We start from the raw sequence: 25,074 nt of genomic DNA, 5'->3' as shown, positions 1-25,074 counted from the left end.
AGGTATTGGTTGGCCCATTACTCGCCCCGGCTCAGCGCTGTAGGAATAACGCCGCGCGCACGAAGAAGCATAAATTACGTCAAAAATGGCTAAAGCACGAGACACGTGCCTGTTTGCTGCGAAGATTGCGTGATGAAACAGGCTTTGAAAAAAGTATCACTACATAGTATAAAACAAACTGCCGTATTCGAACTTCAAGATATTCACAAGAGACGACACGTACTAGATCCATTCTAGATACATTATAGTTTAGATTTCAACTAGTTCTCTTTTGCAGCGCAATTCGGGCAACCAATGTCACTTTTACGATAGATCGTGTTAGATATCTACTAGATGTGAATTAGATCTCTAAGTAATATCTTGTGGAAATCGTTCAAGAGTATCTGCAGAATCGCGGAAATGTCAAATTTGACAGGTTAGATCTTAAAGATATCGTTATCGTAACTTGGCGATGTCTAATAGATGTCTATTACAAAATCCGAATCGGGCCCAAAGTCGCTTCTCTCTGTCTGTCTGTATGTATGCTTAGATCTTTAAAACTACGCAATGGAGTTTGATGCAGTTTTTTTAATAGATAGTGATTCAAGAGGAAGGTTAATGTATAATTTGTTAACCCGTGCGAAGCCGGGGCGGGTCGCTAGTTTGGTATAAGATTATTACGCGGAAAATTTGTTTAACATGTCAACTTACAATTATATCATGAAATTAAACTAATATTAATCAGTTATCGTGCATTTCGTTCGTATTTGTCATCATATGATCCACGGTCACCTGTCATAGAAAAGTAAGCGCCGAAAGCTCCGGCCCGGACACGGCCCGGTCTAACGTGAGTCATCCTACATGGCTGCAATGTCATTTTATGAGAAGGAAGAGATGCTATGTAACCTGACTTACGACTCAACTTCCTACTTTTTACTCGCAGAGCAAGTTCTTCGCCATTGCTTTAAAAAATAATTACTTTCTCATTTAATCAGCAGTTCCATTTTCTTCGTAGTCGGTTAAACTGTTAAATTAAAAACTAACTTAAAAGCCGCTATCCCCAGTCAAGTGTTCTTTCTTTTTATCCAAGGAGGCATTTTAACTTTAAAATTATGAACTTGATTTGATAGTGATCTGCTTTTAAGTGGGTCATTCTCTGAGTACCTAAGTATATGTCTCGGATTGCGTCTAATTGCCACGACTCTTTTCATACACTTTGTATAGGTTTCGGCAATTATACCGCAGACATATTTTTTGAGAATGACCGAAGTACCTAAGTACGTACAGTCAGCAGCAGAAGTTGCTAAGCGGGCCAGGTGTTCAAAATGATCTTGACGCGACTTTATTGTTAAGAGAATAAGAGCGTGTCAAGGTAATTTTGAACATCTCGCTCGCTTAGCAACTTCTGCTGCTGTCAGTACAAACAGCAACACTCTAAACTGTCCATCGGTGGACCTTATGCTTTTTGTAATAAGGTTTACGACTGTCGGTTAACACTCCTCGACCACGAAACGGCAGCAACGCCATACTTTATATAACCATAACCAGGAGCCCGATATAGATTTAGCAACTTGTTATCATTTTGATCTTACTTCGATACGACCTTGAAGATCGCTAACGCTGATTGGTGAATGCGAAATGGAGTTAAAGTCGTGCGTGAGATGCGCGCCAATCAACAAGACTATCAAGGTCGTACTCGTATCAAAATCAATTCAAAACAGCAACAAGTTAAAATCTGAATTGGGCTAGTGCATTTTCCGAGGGTTAGTTCATTCACCCGCACTTCTACATATTTAGCATGATAAAACATCAATTATTATTTTAATAAGATTAAAGAATCTAATATGTTGCATGATAATAAAATGCATCACTACATAGTAAAACAAAGTCGCTTCCCGCTGTCTGTCTGTTCCTTATAAGTCCCTATGTATGCTTATTTCTTTAAAACTACGCAACGGATTTTGATGCTGGTTTTTTTTATAGATAGAGTGATTCAAGAGGAAGGTTTAAGTATAATTTATTAACCCGTGCGAAGCCGGGGCAGGTCGCTAGTTTCGAATAAAATAAAATCTATTTCATATAAAGATGAGTTATAATGCCGCTTAAGCTCGAGATGAACTCCGTAAAAACGCAGCTGGAGTTAATAAGGTTCTTTAAGAGCTTTAAGCTTTCGTCTGAGCTTTTTAGAGAGTTTTCTTCATCAAGAATTAAGAACAGCGTGGAAGTTATTATATAAAATGGCTGTACTTGTATGCGGTGGTAGTAATAGGGTTGTCGACGTCATTAAACAAATTGTACACTTCAGTCGTTTTTAGGATTCCGTACCCAACAAAGGGTAATAACGGGACCCTATTACTAAGACTCCGCTGTCCGTCCGTCCGTCCGTCCGTCCGTCCGTCCGTCCGTCTGTCACCAGGCTGTATCTCACGAACCGTGATAGCTAGACAGTTGAAATTTTCACAAATGATGTATTTTTGTTGCCGCTATAACAACAAATACTAAAAACAGAATAAAATAAAGATTTAAGTGGGGCTCCCATACAACAAACGTGATTTTTGACCGTCGGGCGGGGTCAGTACTTGGATGGGTGACCGTTTTCTGCTTGTTTTTTTTTGCTTGTTTTGCTCTATTTTTTGTTGATGGTGCGGAACCCTCCATGCGCGAGTCCGACTCGCACTTGGCCGGTTTTGACAACTATTTTAAATCGGTTAGAATTACAAATACAAGATCACTCGCGCTAGACCGGGCCGGGGCCGTGGTGGAGCTTCCGGCGCTACGTTTTCTATGGAAAGCACCACGTGATCACCGATCAGCCGTCATAGAAAATGACATGTCGGATGCGTCGGCCCGGGCACGGCCCGGTCTAGCGTGAGTCATTTGAGATTACGGGCGAGTGACGTCATATAAACTGTTTATACGACAACGGTTTCACTCACTTGAATTTTTAGTCGCTATTGGCGACACTGCAACTCGTGCACTGATACACACCAATAGCCATGTCGCCAATAGCGACTAAAAATTCAAGTGAGTGAAACCGTTGTCGTATAAACAGTTTAAAATATGTCTCACGAAAGTTTAATATCGATGACGTCATATAGGTTATCCATAGTGGTTATCGCCATAGACATGACATGCACATACACTCTAACGATTTCCGTACATGTCCCCACAGGGCGACCAAATTTGGTTCGCAAACTTATTTTGTCTCATCAAAAACCTACACAAAACATATTACTTCTGTTTCCGCCGGTCAACAACTTAATTCCCGATAGTGCTGAAACTCTGCGATCGGGCCCGCGGGGCGGGCATATTTTATAAAGTGCCGTCTTACCAATTTTCCCGGTGAGAAGGATAGTTCCTTCGGGACAGGAATAGGGTTCCTTCTCTCATTAATCACAGGAACAGACGTGAGGGGTTTCGGAAATTTTAGGAAATTGGTTTATCAAGTTGTCTAGCCTGTTTCCGTCGCTAGAGGTCTATTCGCAGCTGATTTATGTACGATTCCCACCGACCGTCTGGAGTCGGGCAGCACTGGAGCGCATTTTCAATGTGCCTATACATTATGTATGGCAGAAGCAATGGAATCCGACCGGAGTCGGCCGCGTCCGCGAGGAGCCGACCGACTTGCGGCCGTACAAATGTGAAATGCGCACCGACTCCGCCCGTTCGGTGGGAATCGTACAACGCAACCACAGATCTAGGTACGATTGTACAGTCACGCTCCGTGATAGTTACGCCATTTAGGCCAACTTGCACCATCCCGGGCTTAAGCGATTAAACCGTTTACCCGGTATCAAATTGTACTGGTAACCATGGTAACTCCAGCTTTAACCGGTTAACTACGGGCTAGTGGAATGATGCAAGTGGGCCTTAGGGTTCTAGCAAAATTTTGAACGTTCCGAGATAAAGATTTTTTTAAATAACATTTTCTTCCTGAGTTTAGGATTTTTCCTGCTACATTTCACTAAACGTTGGACTGAAAGTGGATTCAATCAATCAATCAATCAAACTTTTATTGATAAAATAGAAGTATTTTACATGTCAATACATTATTTCCATTACAACAACTTAACCGTTAATTAACTGCTAATGCCGTATTTCTTATTTATTAATTATATTCCTGTAATGAAAAAGGAGCCATTAATCCCGTTCCATTCGACACAGCTGGAAGTTTTCACATCACAGCGATAAAGAGAGCGATTAAAAGATTAGCCTTAAATACAGTTTATAAAATTTACGACTATATTGTACTAGCGACCCGCCCCGGCTTCGCACGGGCTACACAAAACCTTAACAAATAATACATTTAAACGTACCTACCCCAGAATAAATAAATAAATATTTTAGGACATTCTTACACAGATTGACTAAGTCCCACAGTAAGCTCATGGAGGCTTGTGTTGTGGGTACTCAGACAAAGATATATATAATATACAAATACATTAATACATAAAAAACACCCCAGGAACAAATATCTGTGCTCATCACACAAATAAATGCCCTTACTGGGATTTGAACCCAGGACCAGGTTACGGCTTCACAGGCAGGGTCACTACCCACTAGGTCAGACCAGTCGTCTAATCACTCTATTCATAGGTGAAAACCGCATGAAAATCCGTTCCGTAGTTTTTGAGTTTATACACACAAACAGACAAACGCGGCGGGGGACTTTGTTTAATAAGATGTAGTGATTGCGTAGGAATTAAAATAATATAATCATTTTATACACTATACATCGTTTGTCATATCGATACATTTTGAAAGTTGCATTCAGATGGCGACTACAATATTACTGTTGCGACACTGACGCGGGCGCTGACATTGTCAATTGCCTATTTAAAATGAATGACGTATTGGCGTTCGAATTGTGACAGTAATGCGCCGGTGAACGTCACTTATTTTGTGGAGGAAAATGACAGTTATCACGGCCGCGTACACGCGTCCAGTAACGCCGCTGCAGTAGCTGCCGTTGCTATCTGAAAGTCACCTTAACGGTAACATTCCATTTCTGAGCGCAGCTGCACTACTAGTACTGAACGCGTAGCTGTTACTGTCAATTTCCACAGTAAAATGAACAGTAGTGCAGCTGCGGTTGGAAATGGACTGTCACCTTAAAGGATGTATGTGTTTTTTTTTTTAATTGGGTGACATTCGCCGCCGCAATACTGACGTGATTGTTCTATCCGTCACTCGGGCGGCGACAATGACGCCGCAACAGTATTACAGCTGCTGTTGACATCCCAACGTCACAATTACAGACATAACATCCATTAAAAACCATTTTGAATTTAGAATTCGTTCCGAATTCGAATTCACTTCCATAAAATATAGCTTTGCTCGGAAAACATATAAAAACTCAAAATAGCGCATTTTCCCTGAGATAAAACCTAGCTAGATCGATTTTTCGCCCTCGAAAACCCGCATATAGCAAATTTCATCGAAATCGTTAGAGCCGTTCCCGAGATTCCCGGAATATAAATATACATGTCGAAAAGGGAAAGGGGGAACGCTAATTGTGCGGGTGGTGGGCATGGTACCTCGATGTATTACTTCACAGCCAAAATAGTAGGTATGCTACCAACACATGAAATAAACATTCAGACTCGTTAACCATACTAGTGCCTACTATATTTCAGTACTAAATAATCAAAATAACTAAACGATCTTACGATGGAATCGGATTCAATTAAAAAAGATCAAATGAAATCATTCAAATCTTTATTTAAGTCAAACTACACCGGCTCCAACCCTACACCTCTGACCCGAGAAGATTTAACCCGGCAACAAACTCGGCGGGACACATCTTTTCAAAACAACACATAGTTTCTTTATTTTACAAAAGTAAGCTTCTAATGGCACATAAGAAATCAAAATAACACTTGGAATAAAACACTTAGCTAAACGGTTAAAGAACGTGAGAATGCCTTCAGGAACGTAGCGAATTAGGCACGAGCTTGGCTAACGTCCGATCTCTAGCGCGGTCCGATCAAGAAGAAGGAAGCCAGTTCCAGCGGCGGAGCCAACTGCTCCCGCCTCCAATTCACGTTGGTAAACCTGCCTGACTGTCTACCAACATAACGACAAAAATGCCAGCTCGTGCCTACGTTCACTCAAGATACACCTCTTGACGTTCCAAAGCCTTCTACCTGTCATCTTAGTTCAACAATACGCCAATAGATGGCGTTATACTCTCTACGCAACTTTATTATTCCGTTACAAGCAAATAATACGTAGCAAAACATTGCTAATCGACTTTATACAGGCGTCTAACTATGAACTGTAATGCTGCAATACGTCTTTCTGGTGTCTCGCTCCGACATACATATAAATAAATATACAAGAATTGCTCGTTTAAAAGTATAAATAAATAAATATATAAGATAAGGTTAAGGTCATCACTTCAACAGATGCTCAGATATTTGAACAATTTTCTCAGATCCTTTTCTCTATAGTTTGTTTAATAATAGTCAAAGATCCGTGTCGACCAAAATTTTATCGCATGCAGAAAAGGTTCAACAGGCCCCAAAGGGTCGCTAGATATCCATGCAAAGGTGTCCACATAAAACTAACAATAATGTGTGAGATTGCCCCTAACAATGATGATACGATGTACTCGTATCAAGGAATATAAACTCTATTTGAACTGACGTAAGATTCAATTTAGAATGTTGGGACAGGATAAGGAATGCTTTTTGACACATAATAAAAGAGGTCGCAAGATTGAGACACCTTTATGTCCGGTTTAAGACGTTACATTGCGTATTTGGCCGTTAAGCCCTAATGTAGCGTCAGGGACCTAAAAAATGTAGGTAACAAAATGTTTTTTGTGTAAGCTTATTTTAAATTATGCTCACACGTTGTAGTTCGGTTCACGGCTCTCCGGTGGACATACTCGTACCCAAAGTTAAGAACCTATTTACTTAAGTACGGTTATTCGTCGAAAAGACACCCTATTTTAGTGAAAATTGTATACATTGTAACACCGGTGTCGAACGCTTGAGTCATCAATCCACGTCTGTCCAATATGTCTGAAAAAATATATAATTTGTATCCGTTTTCTGCAATTTTCTCCCTTGTCGGTATTGGTCAAAGGCTCTTTGGCACTTAAATATCTGTAGATTTCACTGAAATTTGGTTTCTAAGTTTTAAAATATAAGTTGTCACTACTGTGGGGCGTGGGCATGTTATCAGCTAGTGGGCCTACATAATTATATGTATTTATACACAGATACCGTAAAGCCACCCTATATATATATTAAAGTCAGACTAATCTACCTCTGCATATTATCAGGATTTTTTTTATCTCTACTTATATAACTTAGTAATACCTATGTATGTTTAATTTAAAATACTGACTATGCACTAACAGTATTAAGTGTCTTGGCATAGGTTGTAAACTTATACTTGTGTTTGTTTGAATAAAGAATAGCATGTGCAAAGACAGTGTGCCGATGAGATCATTCATGTCTAATTTCTATAAAAATATGACGTATAATAACACTTCCTCATTTTGTTTTGTTCAAGTCTGTGCAAAGTTACCTTAGACGTACTTTATTGTTGAGACTGTGTGTAGAAATCTCTAAAATATCAATTTAAGAAATACCAGCGGATTTAATATATGTTAATAATTCTAATATTGAAAATTGAAACAATCCCTTTAGCTCTTGAAAAGAATACAATAAAACATGCAGAAATCCCGAAGACAACCCGCTCATTCCGCCACTTTGTGAGATTGCCCGGAAAATGGGGGTCCCGTTCCAGCCCCCCTTCCCCTTAATCTCTTATGCTATATATTGGGATGACGTAGTACTTGGAGATCTAGTCGCAATTTAAATTGGCTTGCACCTGGTTGTTTTGCTTGCCGCCAAATTGCTGGTTTTCACTTGTATTTGCTCCACCGCGGACTTCGCACATAGCCAATAAGTTAAAACTAATATTGAGGCCGTACCAACGAATGTTCTACTAATGATGGATAGATAATGAGTCCAGTCATTAGTACCTAAATGCAGTAAACGAGGATTGATGTATGTTAGTGTGGTTCAAATCTTGGAAGCTAAAGACCAACTTCCCGATTTCCGATTGAGCTGACATGTTGCATAGGTACATATGTAAGTCGGGTGACAATGCAATATTATGACGACATGGAACTGATCTGATGATGGAGACAGGAGGTGGACAAGGGAACTCTGTGATAAAACAACGCAAACTATTTGTGTTTGGAGTTGTTAGAATTGTTTCGATGAGCATTAGTTGCCTTGAAATAAAAGTACAGTTAGTGATAAAAGCTCGTACCAACAATGAAATATTTGCTAAAAAATTATTAGGTACCTAAGTTATAAATAATACACTTGAGTGTGGCGCGTAAGTACCTACCTAGCCTATATACTCGCTGTACATAACTTTGTTTCAAGTTATTCGATTTATTCTCAAATCTCACATGAATGCTGCTGTCAGTGAAATATGTAATATTGTACGGTTTAAATCACTGCAGTGTATCAGACTGAAGCCGTTTACAATATTGAAGGAATATATCAAATATCTCCGACGCACATTGAAGACAAATCGATAGCACTCACTCACAACAAGGTATTTATCATGGGGTAACCTAATATCGTAGTTGGTTTAGAAACAATAAGACGCATGTGGCGTCTATGCCCGCAGCTTCACTGGATATAAATCGTTAAGCCTGCATCCCAAACCCTTCTTAGTATTCTCGGGTCAAACACATTTTAGAAAAAGGTCACTTCTGTGGACAATACAATCAAAGATAACGACTCTGGAGTTTATAGATATCCCGTTTTTCTTAATTGAGTCTCAAGTACTGAAAAAATGCATCCCGCCTGTAAAGGTACCACGTAAAAATGTGGTTAAGATTCCCTTAAATTTGCGATATCTACAGGAGAGACGCGAACGAGTTTACTAAAAATGTGTAATGTGGATCCTCTCGTACTTAACTTCAACTTTAATTTCCAGAGAATCGCGATTGTATGAATGCGGACATAAAAAGTATCCTATCCGTTTTCGAAATCATTAAATTGTATGGTGAAGTACCTAATAAAATAATGGGCTCCCAACTTCACATTTAGTATTGAGATTTATTTTATTTATTTTATCATCATAGGTTAGGTACCTACTTATACAATTTATATATCAATTTAGTTTATACTATAGGTCAAATTATGATTTGTCTTCTGGCCATCTTTTGGTCTATGATATGATATTTATGTAATCTGTTTTAGAATTTGTTGGTACTTCTTAAGGCTTCGGCACACAGGCGCGTTTTCCGGGCGGGGCGTGAGCGTTTTATATGTAAAAGCGGCGCGCCCCGCTCACGCCGCGCCCGAAAAACGCGCCTGTGTGACGAAGCCTTTAGGTACCTAAATGTATTTTACCAGCATGCTCTCACTTTATTTTATCATCTCTCGAAGTCTACAACCTACTTAGTGATGCAAAAGGGCGGCATTGATCTTCCATAAAATAAAATTAGCTATATTTTTTATCTGTTCTCTCCAATAACCAAAGAAAAACCGCAAAGCGGTCTTAGTATCTAAATCCGTCGTAAAAGAAAACGAAATATAAAATATTAAAATCAGTACCGTGACTTATTAAAAACCGTATAAAGACACCACGTGAATACTGAGATTGAAAACAAATTAGGGTAATTGGTATATTACTGGCCATCTTCCAATAACTGGCCACCAGAGAAGACCTAGCTAGATCGACTTTTCGCCCCCGAAAACCCCCATATATATACCTAGAAAATTTCATCGAAATCGTTAGAGCCGTTTCCGAGATCTTCAATATATCTTATACCTTTAAACGATCAACTCCTGTATATTTATTTATATATACTGAAGATACCTATATAAATAAATAAATATACAAGAATTGCTTGTTTAAAGGTATAAGACAGGGGTGAGGTAGGCAACGCTTAACAAGTAATATACACGACTTTTACAATTATTTCTTTTTGTGTGTCATACATAGGTACATGATTTACTGAAATGTTATTGGAAAAACAGTTTACATATTATATTTTGATGGATACCATGAGTCACTGACAGTGTCAGAACTGACATTTACGCTATCGAGAACGTAATTTACTTTCTTACATCTCGTTTGCACTAATATGCGAGTACGAGCGAGATGTATAGAAAGTAAATTACGTACTCGACGACGTTTATGTCAGTGCCAAACTTATGGTAGCCGTACTGGTGATGTTAAGAATTATAAAAAAGTCAAATATTAAGTATTTCAAAGTTTTTTTTTTGATGATTTAAAATTTTAATAATACTGTTTTGGCATCATAGGCCTTCTCCGGATTTAAATTACTTACTTGTAACATTTTCTCTCTTCCACAAATTCTCCATCTCAACTTATCACGACTCGTACATTTCATAATGTAGGTACTTTATTAATATTAAGTCAAGGTACTGTTTTGGGGTACCTACATTGCGTCCGCGACAGCCTTCCAACCCATTTCCTGCCAAGATCTATCTTCCTCGGCCACGACAGCTAGCTTATATATTATATTATATTCCATAATGATTGTGTTTACCTTCTCAGCAGAAATATAGTACAGTCAGCAGCAGACGTTGCTAAGCGGGCGAGGTGTTCAAAATTACCTTGACACGCTCTTATTCTCTCAACAATAAAGTCGTGTCAAGATCACTTTGGACACCTGGCCCGCTTAGCAACTTCTGCTGCTGTCTGTACCGTAAAGCATCCAACTATATTCTAATGTACAATATTGAAACTATGGTTTACAAAACAACACCTATTAATTAAGTAACAATACTGTAGTACTTACTCACCCAGGGAGACAGGTATATGGCTCGTTACGTCACCAGTAGCTAGGATCGACACGTCCGCTCTCACCAACGGCTCTCACGTGACTGTCGCCCCACCACCCGTGAACCCGAGACTACGTCATCCCTACTATAGCTCAATAACACAAACACTACATCCCTTCCTTATTACAATTTTATTGAAAGAAATCCGTTAACATTTACATCAGTAATCACAAGTTCTTTATTAGTTTACGTTCGTATATATAATTTTAATTTTATTGTTTCCTTTTCTTCCCGTTCATTTTGATTGAGTTTTATATTTCCTTCAATTTATTTGATTTTCCATCTCTTGAATACTTTTCCATTTCTTTACTCTTTGTCACCTTCTATTAATGGTGTCCTCCACTCTTCTCTTCCTGTCCCTATACTCCTTCCCTTTCGCCTTATGTATTGTGTTCCTGTCTCTTACCTCGGAATCATCTAATCCATGTTAATTGTATAATAATAATGATGTCACTTTATCCTTAATGTGTCTATTGAAAAATAGTTCGGCAGGTATTACACTTCAGAACTCTCGCGTTATGTACACATATTTAATTACCCAAACGGGTCTACCGCGATATAGTTTAATTTTTATTTAATTTTTATTTATTTTTTTTATTTTAAATTCTGACGTTCGAATTCAGCAGGTATTTTTATTTATCTTGACTACATATACCTCGGCTTTTATTTTATTTCACTAAAGTTCGCCTAACCCTATTCTAGTACAGCTACTCAACATTGAATGACGCTCTAATCAATTCTTGAAAAAATATTAAAATCGCTGACATCCTGCGCGAGTCAAGGGCTAGAAAAACCGGTATGCCTAAATGAGCTCTCCAATTACACATAGGTTATGGTCACGTCACACTGATGTTTTCGAGCTCTCTCACGCGCATGCGAGTAGCCAACTGCTGGGAAATGTTTTACGAGATTATAACGTCCGAAAACAAAAGTCGTATGCGACTGTAAACTTTTTAGTATGATATGACTATTCGCCATTCGCCATATTAGCATTTGAGCAGCGGAAGTTCTCCGATATTTAGGATATCGAATATTCTAGATAACACATAACGAATAATGACAAACCGCGGTATACGGAAAACAAGATCCGTTCTAGAGAAGAGAATGATACGGTATGTACTAGATACCAACTAGTTTAGATTTCAACTAGATATCTTTTGCAGCTCAATTCGGGCAACCAATGTCACTTTTACGTTAAATTATCGTTTTAAGATCGTTTCAAAATGGTTTGAGATCTAAAAATACATTACGAGACGTTTTAGACATTGTGACAATCGTTCAAGAGTATCTTAAAAATATCGTTATCGTATCTTGGTGATGTCTAAAATATATCTAGTAGATGTCTACTTCAAAATCAGAATCGGGCCCAAATACTATGAACTCTATGTAATAAGAAGTAAATTAGAATTTTACTAACGTACCATCAGCCACAAAAGTGCATGGCGCCTTTATCAATGAGTTAATTCATAATTTTTCCATGCGATTTCGCAGCTCACTGTACGTAGGTACCTAAGTTCGAAAAGAATGTCAACCAGACTGTTTTTTCCAGATTAAATTATAAAATCATATTTTCTGTAAATACCTTCCCGTGAACGATTTTTTATACAAATTTTATTTCCACAGCTGAATATTTACTGCTCAATACAGTAATTTTAATTTAATAAACAATATTTTTTTTTTATACAAGCATACGAATCACCTGAACTCATTCGAGCAGCATGTAGTCTACAAAACAACTGTTAAAAAATGTAATGTACACTTTCGGTTTTAGTTTCATATCAGTAGAAATTACTCTCTTTTCACCCCTGCTTCTTTTAATTCTCCTATCTTCCTCTATACTGGTTTCTATTTCGTTTTTGAGGTATACTCCTACACAACGCGCTAAAATGTCCCACTTTTTCACAAGAGTGACATTTTTTTTTTTTTTTTTTTTTTTTGTTGCCGGACATTCCTGATTTGGTAAAGTATGAGCATTATAGCCACACCTTCCACATTTTTGCGTTCTTGGTTTATTCGAACTCGATTTGCTTAAACGATTCAAAATTGCATTAACGTCGGAATTGTTATTTGTCACATTTTTGTTTTGTCCATATCCTTCCAGCTGATACCCTACCGCTTTTAGTGTATTAGCTTCTGTAATTATTCTGTCAAAAGTGACACTATCTCCTAATGTCAATATTTTTTTCTTAGTCAACATACCATAAAACATATGTATGATTCACATTTTGTTACGTATGCTCATACTGCCTAAATTCGTACTCTTTCACATTGGTGTAAGTGCCTATATATATATATAGCATATTACGCACGTTTTACAATTAATGAAGGCCCGCCCTGCCTACATACATACTTACGCACGGTTTACAATTTCATGAAGGCCCGTACTGCCCAGAACACATTTACGCACGGTTTACAATTTCATGAAGGCCCGTACTGCCCAGAACACATTTACGCACGGTTTACAATTTCATGAAGGCCCGTACTGCCCAGAACATATTTACGCACGGTTTACAATTTCATGAAGGCCCGTACTGCCCAGAACACATTTACGCACGGTTTACAATTTCATGAAGGCCCGTACTGCCCAGAACACATTTACGCACGGTTTACAATTTCATGAAGGCCCGTACTGCCCAGAACACATTTACGCACGGTTTACAATTTCATGAAGGCCCGTACTGCCCAGAACACATTTACGCACGGTTTACAATTTCATGAAGGCCCGTACTGCCCAGAACACATTTACGCACGGTTTACAATTTCATGGAGGCCCGTACTGCCTAGGTACACATATTTACGCATGGTTTACAATTTCATGAAGGCCCATACTGCCCACACACATTTACGCACGGTTTGCAATTTCATGAAGGCCCGTACTGCCTACAACACATTTAGGTACGCATGGTTTACAATTTCATGAAGGGCCATACCGCCCACAACCATTTACGTATGGTTTACAATTTCATGAGGGCCCATACTGCCTACACCATCTAAGTACTGAATAATGTACCTACTATAAATACTGTTTTATTTTACGTAACGATTATCAATTATTATTTTTTTACTTTAGTGTATTTGCTTAAGGTAAGTTAGATTAACAAGTTACATAATATATGCATTCTAAAATAAAAGAAATAAGTGCCAATTGTTCGCTGTTCTTTTTATACCCTTATTCAATACTTAGATAAAGTTACCGCAATATCTACTTAAATTGTAACTTTTGTACGACAATATTACTCCAACCAGAATATTGTATCCATAATCTCAAAAGGAACAACAATATAGATTTATATCTCATTTTACAAACTACCAAAAGTGATTAGATATACTTAGGTACTTGTCAGCATAGTTACATATTTGCAGGTAGGTACCTACAACAAACCACTTATTACGGTCAATTACGAATTAACTTTCACTATAGAAAAAATGTTAAATTATGCATGCACGCGTCTATTACCAGTATAATAAAGCTATTGATGACGTAGCCATCTACGTAGGTATTCAAAATTCTACTACACTGGAAACGCGACAGTGTCTGTACTCAATCCGTCTAACTCTAAATACGCTTGATAGATACGATTTAGATAAGTTTCTTTGTTTACTTCAACTACCTACATTTTTATTTTTACAACTTATTTTAGCGACTGATTATGCTTTAAATTCGTGTTATTTACTTACTTTTGGTCTCTGATCGTGTAGTTAATTAGACATCATATGATAGATAGACATCTACTTGACACAAATAAGTGTATTTATTGAAACACCCTCATTTCCTTTGTATTTTTTTTTGTTATTACTCGAAATATATATTTCCACAAACCTTTTTTCTCGTCGCCATATGTAGTACTTTCTCACCCAGGGAGACAGGTATATGGCTCGTTACGTCACCAGTAGCTAGGATCGACACGTCCGCTCTCACCAACGGCTCTCACGTGACTGTCGCCCCACCACCCGTGAACCCGAGACTACGTCATCCCTACTATAGCTCAATAACACAAACACTACAAATACCAATGTTCTTTTTAGTATTTTCTGCGTATTTTCCACCATTTATGAAACGATAACTAAAGATCATTTATTTGCGTTAAACATAGGTTTACGATGTTGCCCCAGTAGACTTATATCAACCGGGATATGGACCGTGATTAGTTGATTACCTTTACAACAAATAACAACAACAAACAAGAACATGCAACTGCCAACAACAACAACAAGATGCATGTAACTGCGCCGAAATATCGGCAGCTCGAAAACAATACAAAAGATAATGGCGGTAGGTATTCACGATCCATATCCCGGTCGATCTAGTGAAACTAACCGTGAATCATTCAAAACTGTTTATGTCACCACAGAACAAACTATTTCGAATACAATAGTCGTGTCTTAACCAAGATATTAAAGTTAATTTTAAACCATAGAGATGTTGAATTTATAATTTCACCAAACCGACCGTAATCGTAACATAATTATACATTACACAATACTCGGTACAAATATTATGCCAGACGAAGTCTCTATAATAGCTACTCGTATTTGTCAAGTTAATCCGTCCGTCGGTTATGGTTGGTGCAAACCACAGATCAACTCAACATCAATATGGAACATACAAGACAAGTATCATTTAAATTAAATTACTTATCAATTTTGATTGTTATAATCAGAACGTTTTAATCTGAATATAATAATAATTATACACTCGTGTAAATCGACAATGAGGTGTATTCTAACGGTAATCAATGTGTTTTGTAGTTTTCAGTTTTATAATACTTTTTAGGGTTCCGTAGCCAAATGGCAAAAAACGGAACCCTTATAGATTCGTCATGTCTGTCTGTCTGTCCGTCTGTCTGTCCGTCCGTAATGTCACAGCCACTTTTCTCCGAAACTATAAGAACTATACTGTTGAAACTTGGTAAGTAGATGTATTCTTTGAACCGCATTAAGATTTTCACACAAAAATAGAAAAAAAACAATAAATTTTTGGGGTTCCCCATACTTCGAACTGAAACTCAAAAAATTTTTTTTCATCAAACCCATACGTGTGGGGTATCTATGGATAGGTCTTCAAAAATGATATTGAGGTTTCTAATATTCTTTTGTTTCTAAACTGAATAGTTTGCGCGAGCGACACTTCCAAAGTGGTAAAATGTGTGTCCCCTCCCCCTGTAACAATGCCCGCAGCGGTCAGAGATGCAGCTTCCACTGATATATTTAAATATAGACTGCGAAAGTGGCTACTAACCTTATCTTTGTATAACGTCGAGGAGTTTTTCAAACTACCGTATACATAGGCAACATAGGTTATATAATAGTTATAATGTAATAATGGCTTTTTTATACAAATTATGAATGAATAATTAATATGAATCAGATCTACAAAATATTACTCTGTGACATTGAGATATTTGGTTTAAGTACTACTGTACCTATTATTGAAACAATTTGACCTGTAACTTTGGTGTTATTAATAAAGTTTTGTATTTGTATAACTTCTAAAATAAGAGAATGATAAAACTAAAAATAATATATGATGTACATTACCATGTAAACTTCCACCGAAAATTGGTTTGAACGAGATCTAGTAAGTAGTTTTTTTTTTATACGTCATAAATCGCCTAAATACGGAACCCTTCATGGGCGAGTCCGACTCGCACTTGGCCGCTTTTTTTTAATGATATTTATGCTACTTTTAAGGTATTTTTCTACTCGTCGACTGCATGCAATCTGTCGTGAATGCTTGAATTAAGACTTCGTATACCAAAGTGAAATCGCATACTTTTTTCACTATGGGACCCCAACTCAACTATAATATTTATTTCGATACAGTTTAGTCAACTATAATATTAATTTCGATACCGTTTAGTCAACTATAATACTCATTTCGATACAGTTTAGTCATCTATAATGAAATTGACCAATCGAAAGCGCGGAGCAAGTACCAGGGCCTCATGAGTTACGAGAAGGTGTCGTTGACCAACCGGCCGGGGGTACGAGTATGAAGGTATCGCGGCTGCTCGCGTATCTTAGCTGTGTGTGGTTTTTTTACCTACATATATGATTCTTCTACTAGTTTTAAGTATTTTTTTTGTTGACTCGTAGAAAAAGTATTGTATACAATAGTGATATAATCAAGCTTTTCAATTTCGTACCTTTACTTAGGCACACCACACGATTGTATAAAATACTATTATCTATGCGTATAGTTAGTAAATCACTTTAGTGTATAAAAACAGGTTCACATGAATTTCACATAAATTTAGGTACAACGGCGAACTTATCCCTATAAGGGATCTCTTCCAGCTAAAATTAGAGTTAATGAGTGCAAAAATCAAATTAGATAGACAAACTTACTTAACGTACAATAATATTTGAAAAGGAAAACTACACCAGGGTACACACCAGAGTAGCCACACCTAGGTACACCTTTAGTTGCCTGAAATAAAGATTGTAATTAATTAATTTAATTAATAATGCGTGGTCTATTTAGGTCGTGGTTTGTACAAAAAGATGCTGTTTTAGACAGCGCATCGTTTGGATGATAGCTACTCAGAGACTGACTGATAATGAGCACTCTAGTCAAGATAAGCTAATCTTTTTCATCTGCATTGTGGATGCTGCACCTACAAGTGGTTCAGATTTAAGGCAAAACCACTTGAAAGTGAAATCACTTCACACGTCCCACGCAGATATAATTTGATTTGTAGATTACATCGATTTACTCTTAGATTTGAAAGAAAATCAATAAATAATCAGTGCGCATCCCAACTTGTTCAGAGTTTTTGCATAAAAGTGATTTTTTTACAAAAGTGAATTTATTGTTTAAAGTGCCAAGATGCAGGATGCTAAGAAACCGAGTGAGAAAAATATTCTAACCCCTTATTCATAAAACTCAATTAGCTAATGATCGTTCGTCCTTATCTGTCATTTTGACTTATGTATTTATAAGAAAGGGATAAAACATAATTTAACTAAATCAGGCCAGTAAAGTTTTATGAATAAGGGGGTAAGTATATATATAACTTTTATTTAGGTAGATCAAATAAGACTTAAGAGATAGAAATAGGCCATCAACATAAATTTTCAAGAGCCTGGCTCTTGTCCGTGGAGTAGACGCCAGTTTTTGCGGATTATGGTTCCGTACCTCAAAAGGAAAAAACGGAACCCTTATAGGATCGTTCGTGCGTCTGTCTGTCTGTCCGACCACCCCCCCCCCCCATTTATCTCCGAAACAACTGGATCTAAAGTTTTGAAAAAAATTCATAAATAGTTCTTTACCTATAGATGACAGGAAAACCTATTAGAAATCAGTCAAGCGTGAGTCGGTCTTAATTTACGGTACCATTGGAACACGAGTCCGACTCGCACTTGGCCGTTATTTTTCTTTTTGTTGTTGTGTCTATACTCGTGGTTTCCTCCTGTTCTAGGTTCTTCTCAGAATGTGCAGTTTTCTATAAACACAACTTAACAAGTCTATAAATAATAAGAATTCAATATGACCGTTCAATAATCCGGTCGGTAATAATCATGTCTTTCAGAAGCCGCTTTTGGCATCAGACACCTGCAAGCTGTGATGATGTTCTTCGCGTTAGTCATCGGGTATGCCATGCGAGTCAACATGAGCATGGCCATCGTGGCTATGACTGACTCCTCTGCAGACAATGTGAGTGTACTTAACTGCATATTTTGAAACTTAGGGTTCTTCTTCTTCAGTCGTTCCCGCAGTGCTTATTTAATTATGATTGTGATATATTATAGTAGTAGAAAACACTTCACACACACATACGTCCACACCACTTCCTTCTGCCATCTCCATAGGCTTCTGTCCTTCGCCAAGTGCATGGCCTCGTGCAGTTTTAATTACATAGTTGCAGTAATTTGAGCACACCATCTAGCAGGGGGAGAACCTTAAACTTGGCCTTATACAGAAAAACAGGAACGACAAGATTATTTATACTTATTATGCAATTTGGTTTTCAAATCAGAGATGTTCGTCATGTTGATATGAGAAGATCAGATAAACTCGTAATCGGCACTTGAGCACGCGTTGAGTTGATAACAAATTGTTATTGTTTATAATGCTGGCTTATTTGCTAAATCCATACTAATCCATACTAATATATAATATTATAATTGCGAAAGTGTGTCTGTCTTTCTGTCTGTCTGTTACCTCTTCACGCTTAAACCGCTAAACGGATTTAGTTTAAATTTAGCATAGAGATAGTTTGAGTCCCGGGGACGGACATAGGATAGTTTTTATGTCGGAAATCATCCAGGTCTTTTCACAGGGTGAAAAGGGGAGGCGGAAATGAGAAAATTAACGAATTGCCTGTTAATTAATGTAAGCAATGCTCAAATTGAATGATTGCTATTACACTTTATCCAGGCGTTATACTTACTATAGCTGATATTACTGATTCTACGCAGACGAAGTCGCGGGCAAAAGCTAGTAATATTATTAGCTAGCGCTGGCAATCTGACGGTAGGGCTTCGTTAAATAGTTATTTGTATTACAAGGGCGCAAAGTTGTTGTTCAACTCCTTGTGCTAATATTGATATCCAAACAAGCGAGTTCCAAAATTATTGCGGAGGTTTCTAGCCACGAGGATTAAAACAAACTTTGCTACCGAGTTAAACACAAAATTTTACACCACACCAACACGAGGAAAATGCTGACTATAAAACATTAGCAACCAAATCCAAATGAAGGTTATTAAATATTTTGTCATTCAAAGTCGACACTTACAAGTCAACTCCACCAACCAACATGAGTAAATCGAATTTAATCGAATTTAAACTGTTGTGAGACATACTAACAACAAATTACTTTGCCTCTCTTGTGGATAACATGCAACTTCCTCTTCAGTTTTTGAATAATTATCTTTAGTATACGAGTATATCCTTTACAAGTTGTTGTGGTCAAAAAATATACTCCTATGGGTATGGGTAATAGATGTTGAATATGTTAAAAGTGTGTTTCTTTTACACATTAGGTTGTATATACATACACATTAGGTAAAAGAAAGTATACATGTTAAAAGAAAAATTTCAGCAGGTGCTGCCGATAAATACAATAAGATAGGTAAATTAAAAACAGAATTAGTGGATACGACTGGACCCTTTAGCACTTATATTATCTTTAGACTACCAATAGATTTTTTACAAACTCACCATAACAAACCAACATCTTCCAGACATTCGATTGGAGCATGCAAACCCAGAGCGTGATCCTCTCATCCTTCTTCTGGGGCTACGTAGTGCTGCAGATCCCTGGCAGTCTTTTGGCAGACAAGATCGGAGGCAGTATTCTCATCACCATCAGCATTGGATGTAATTCCATCATCACTCTCATTCTGCCTACTGCTGCTACTTACGTAAGTTCTATTGTCAAGTATAATGCATTCTTCGTTTTTCTATTTCTGTATGTTATTGGGTACAATCAAAGCACTGCTGGCCAAGATGTTTATTTATGATAGCATTGAATTAATGCCATACCCTTATCTCTCTCATCGTGTAAGTTCGAAGGTCATAATCACATCACTGATGACACGTTAACAATGCAATGGCATGATGGTAAAGATGATGATGGCAACCAGCGTGATTCTTACGTCTTGCTGGGGCTTTACAGAGAGTAGATATAGACTTACCAACAACTCAGCAAAAGCTCTTTATTGTTCACATTAAAAATATTAACCATATGACCGCCAAAGACGTCAACTGATGCGCGCGGCAACAGCAATAAACCTTCGTGCATTCTGACAAGGTTCACGTTGACGCGCCGCACACGATAGGCGTGTCGTTCAAAGGGTTAATCTGGCTATAACTGCGAAAATCGAAGTTCGCAAATTGCGGGCATCTTTCTCTGTCACTCTAATTACGCCTTCATTGGAGTAAAAGAGAAAGATCCCCGCAATTTGCAAATTTCGGTTTTCGCGGTAGCCCTACAGATTATTAAAACATGGATGTCCGTTTGATTCTAGGGAGGCTGGCAGGCAGTATGCGCATGTCGTGTTCTACAGGGTTTGACACAGGGCTTCTTATTCCCTTGCAGTCACAACCTCATCGGGAAATGGGTGCCTTTGGAAGATAAAGGTCGATTTATGTCATTTATTTATTCAGGTAAGGAACTATCGTCATCGCCGTGATTCATTTTTAGGGTTCCGTACCTCAAAAGGAAAAAACGGAACTCTTATAGGATCACTCGTGCGTCTGTCTGTCTGTCCGTCCGACCATTCCCCCCCCCCCTTTATCTTCGAAACTACTTGGTGTAAAATTTAAAAAAAAATACACAAAATAGTTCTTTACCTATAGATGACAGGAAAACCTATTAGAAATTGCAGTCAAGCGTGAGTCGGAATTTATGTACGGAACCCTTGGAATGCAAGTCCGACTCGCACTTTGCCGGTTTTTATATTTCTGCTTCATTATTTGGGTGAATCAACTTTTTTTGTGTTACTTTTCTGTCTCGTAGAAAATTAAAAAATAACACAAAAATTGCTTTGTTGTGTTTGAAAGAGAGCTAAACTGAATAAGTTCTTATATGAAAATTTTATTTTTATATTACATTAGCTAAAATATTTATATAATCAGAATTAAAACTTATGAATCAATGTTACCTACGTTTTGGTGTAAGTAACATGTGACGACAAGTTACACCAAAGCGCAAACACATTGATTCACAACTTTTAATTCACGCTCCCGTGATTTACGACTCAATAAATCTTTGTTTGCAAAAATCGAATTTGTTTTTATCCAGCTGCTACATTTTTTTTTCTCCTATTGATGTATTTTACAAAAGAATGTACTTGATTTCTTAGGATCTCAATTCGGCACAGCAGCTCAACTGATGCTGGCCGGCTACCTCGCCGAGTACTGGGGCTGGCCTTCCATCTTCTACGCCAGCGGCATATGTGGGGTCATATGGACGGCCATCTACATCCTCATTGGATCAGCTTCCCCGCAGGGCTCGAAAATGATCAGCGAGGAGGAGAGGATGTATATACAGAGCTCGCTAGGACATGTGGGTGGTCATAAGGTACAATTAATTTTAAATTTTATTATAGGTCATCTTCCTCGCGTTGTCCCGGCATTTTGCCACGGCTCATAGGAACCTGGGGTCCGCTTGACAACTAATCCCAGGAATTGGCGTCGGCACTAGTTTTTACGAAAGCGACTACCATCTGAGCTTCCAACCCAGAGGGTAAACTAGGCCCTTATTGGGATTAGTCCGGTTTTAGTAACAGCGACTGCGAAAAGCGACTGGTATTTCGTAAAAAAGTTCCGAAAAACTTATTGGTACGAGCCGGGGTTTGAACCTGCGACCTCCGGATTGCAAGTCGCACGCTCTTACCGCTAGGCCACCAGCGCTTGTTAAGAAGAATATCTTAATTGATTTAATGCTTTCATGTTGAACTGGAAGATGAATATATATTATAACCAACATTTTTATTACGATTATCATGAAGCTGACCTGAAATAAAATTGTAGACACACAAATAAAAGATTCAATCAATCAATCAATAATGTATTGCCAACCTAACCCAATTCCAATCTTACTGTTCCAGTCATACTCCGTGCCCTGGAAATCTGTGTTCACATCTCTGCCCTTCATCAGCCTGATCGTTGTGCACTGCTGCCAGAACTGGGGATTCTGGACGCTGATGACGGAGATACCGTCTTACATGAGTCAAGTGCTTGGAGTTAATATTAAAGCAGTGAGTATTTCAATTATAGTTACATGAATTTGTATAGCCCAAATACCATGATGCCATGACTTAATGAGTAAAATGAGTGTTGTTTGTTCAGAACGGCGTTCTTTCGGCGCTCCCCTACATCACAATGTACCTGCTAAGCTTCCCCTTTGGTCTAGCGTCGGACTTTATACTAGCCAAGGGCTGGCTTAGTGCAACTACTACGAGAAAATTAAGCAATAGCATAGGTAAGGTAATCTAGTACTTTTAAGATAATTATATGTTTAGACAATCCTTTTTTGATATATTGCATCCACATGTAATTTAACTTGAGTGAAGATTAAGGTTTTAATTTATTACTTCTGTGTCTGAAAGCTGATAATATGTAGATATTTCCCCCTATTTTGGTAAAACCCAAAATCACGGTGGTACTGGTTATGGTTGACAATAAATCACAGGCTGCAATTAGGCTCCAGGGGGCCTAGCCAAGGTAACAACCAAAAAGTCAGGTGAATTTCTATACATTATTAAAGTTTTGGTGTTTTCTATATTATCCACGATTGTTATCTTATTGCTGGGTCCTCGGTACCCTTCGGAGATGGTCCTCTTAGCATTGGTTTGCAATCCATTTAGGAGAAGGATACCGCAAAATAAAACATGGAATGGAGTTTTCGTAAGGCGGGAGTAGGGTCCAACCTGAAATAAGCGGCAGATTCCTGCAGCCGACCTGTCTCCACACGTATTGGCTCGCCTGTCCTGTGGGATGAGACAGTGAAGCTGAGAGGATAATGCAGGTACTGGGCATCCCTACATTTCCTCAATTCCGTCCCAGGCGCGGTGTAATGTCTTACACCATATCGTCTGCAATAGACGCTAAGGCCAATAAGGTGGTACACTCTGTCTTAATTTTCTATTTACAGCTTACCTCGTGCCGGCCGTGACTCTCATCGGGTTTGCCTTCGTGCCTGCTGGGAATATCGGCTTGGCGGTCGGACTGCTGTGTGTGGTCGTCGGGCTTAATGCAGGATACTACACGGGCTTTATGGTAAATGGTTTTTGGAACTTGAAATTTGGATTTATCGTCTTCAATGTCCGCTTCATACTAGCAAAATCCCGGATTATGCTACTACTAGGTTTGCAATCCGGATCCGAAATGTATGAAATTATCCGGATCTGGATCCAGATCCGCGAATCTTTCCATACATTTCGGATCCGTCGTGCAAAGCCTACTGAGCGAAAAAAAACGTGGAAAATGCGTAATATCTAATTTAATCCTAAATATTTATGCAGGCATCAGTTGTTACAAAATTGACGGAAATCTGGTTATGTAACCTAGAGGAGGAACTAAGCTTTATTATCCCGTTCTCTTAATGCTGCACTGGAAAACGATTACTGAAGAATGACATTTAGTCTGTAAGTTCTAAGAAACTTTTGACCACCACCACTATTAGCAGGAAGTTTTCACCGCTGGACTTATTCTTTACAAACATCACTAATCACTACAATAAATATCTTTGCGAACATTTCAGTAATTTATGAATTAACCATTTTTTGTTGTTTTAGTTGGCGTATCTGGACATGGCTCCCAACTTTGCGGGTTTCATGCTCTCCATCACGAACTGCGTCGCAAACTTCATATCATTCATCTCACCGCTAGTTGCTGGAGCTATAATAAAAGACGAGGTACTTAATCCATCTTTCTTTACTGAACTTTTTCTAAGTTTTAAGCGTTTCTTTCAAAAAACTGTAAATTTTTCAGACAGGTTACCTTTATTATTCAAACCTTAGATTCGATGCATCTAAACTTAATAATACCTTGAATTTCCCCAGAAAATTATTCCATAGCGGAGAATGAGGAAAACGAAGGCATGATAAGCCTTACTTACAAGTGACTGGCTAGAAACTATATCTAACTATTATAAAATTATACTGTGTATAATGTGGCTTATTATATTTTTTTAACACATACTAAATTTTTGTCATATTAATAGGTTTCCAGTTTAGTATTTCACGTATTTCTTGTTCAAACTGGTAATGTTTTATTTCAGACTGATGTAAGTCAGTGGAGAAATGTCTTCTACCTCTCCTCCTTGCTCTACGTGCTGGGTAACACTTTCTACCTGGTGTTCGGAACCAGTGAGCCACAATCATGGAATGAGCCGAAACAGGAGAAAGAAGTAGAAAATAGTTCGAGTAAGTAGTTTTTTTAATCCAAACTTAAAAAAGATCTTTGGCCTCAATTTTATTTAGCAGTTAGCGTATCCAATCAACAGTAGCCGTTAGTTCATTGGTCATTTTAATACATGATGAAATTGTTAGATTTATCGGCATAACTTCATAGAAGTTTGACGTTTTAAAATTACGCTGTTTACACAAGTCTGTGTTATCAATATCGCTGCTGATTTAGCTAACTTTAGTAAAATATTTACGATTAGGTATTATAATATAATTCTGGGGCCCGTTTCTCAAAAGTTTGTAACTTGTAATACAAGCGGGTGTCATTTTTTGACAGCTCTTGTTAGAAAGGGACTCCCACTTGTATTACAAGTTACAAGCTT

The 25,074-nt window shown here is 38.0% G+C and overlaps 1 protein-coding gene across 1 annotated transcript in view; it reads left to right on the top strand.

The window, feature by feature from the left end:
- LOC134651723 (putative inorganic phosphate cotransporter) overlaps window positions 1-24,719 on the top strand; it is a 76,215-nt gene extending 51,496 nt beyond the window's left edge. The window contains exons 3-11 of the mRNA XM_063506825.1: window positions 18,365-18,489; window positions 20,021-20,200; window positions 20,807-20,945; window positions 21,644-21,861; window positions 22,391-22,540; window positions 22,632-22,764; window positions 23,437-23,561; window positions 24,080-24,199; window positions 24,565-24,719. Of these exons, the coding sequence (XP_063362895.1) occupies window positions 18,365-18,489; window positions 20,021-20,200; window positions 20,807-20,945; window positions 21,644-21,861; window positions 22,391-22,540; window positions 22,632-22,764; window positions 23,437-23,561; window positions 24,080-24,199; window positions 24,565-24,717 (1,343 nt within the window). The 3' untranslated portion in view covers window positions 24,718-24,719. The remainder of the gene's footprint in view (window positions 1-18,364; window positions 18,490-20,020; window positions 20,201-20,806; window positions 20,946-21,643; window positions 21,862-22,390; window positions 22,541-22,631; window positions 22,765-23,436; window positions 23,562-24,079; window positions 24,200-24,564) is intronic.
- Window positions 24,720-25,074: the final 355 nt, after the last annotated feature.

Source organism: Cydia amplana, chromosome 10, assembly GCF_948474715.1.
Source record: "Cydia amplana chromosome 10, ilCydAmpl1.1, whole genome shotgun sequence".
Taxonomy (NCBI): domain Eukaryota; kingdom Metazoa; phylum Arthropoda; class Insecta; order Lepidoptera; family Tortricidae; genus Cydia; species Cydia amplana.
This window is presented reverse-complemented; position numbering and strand designations above follow the sequence as displayed.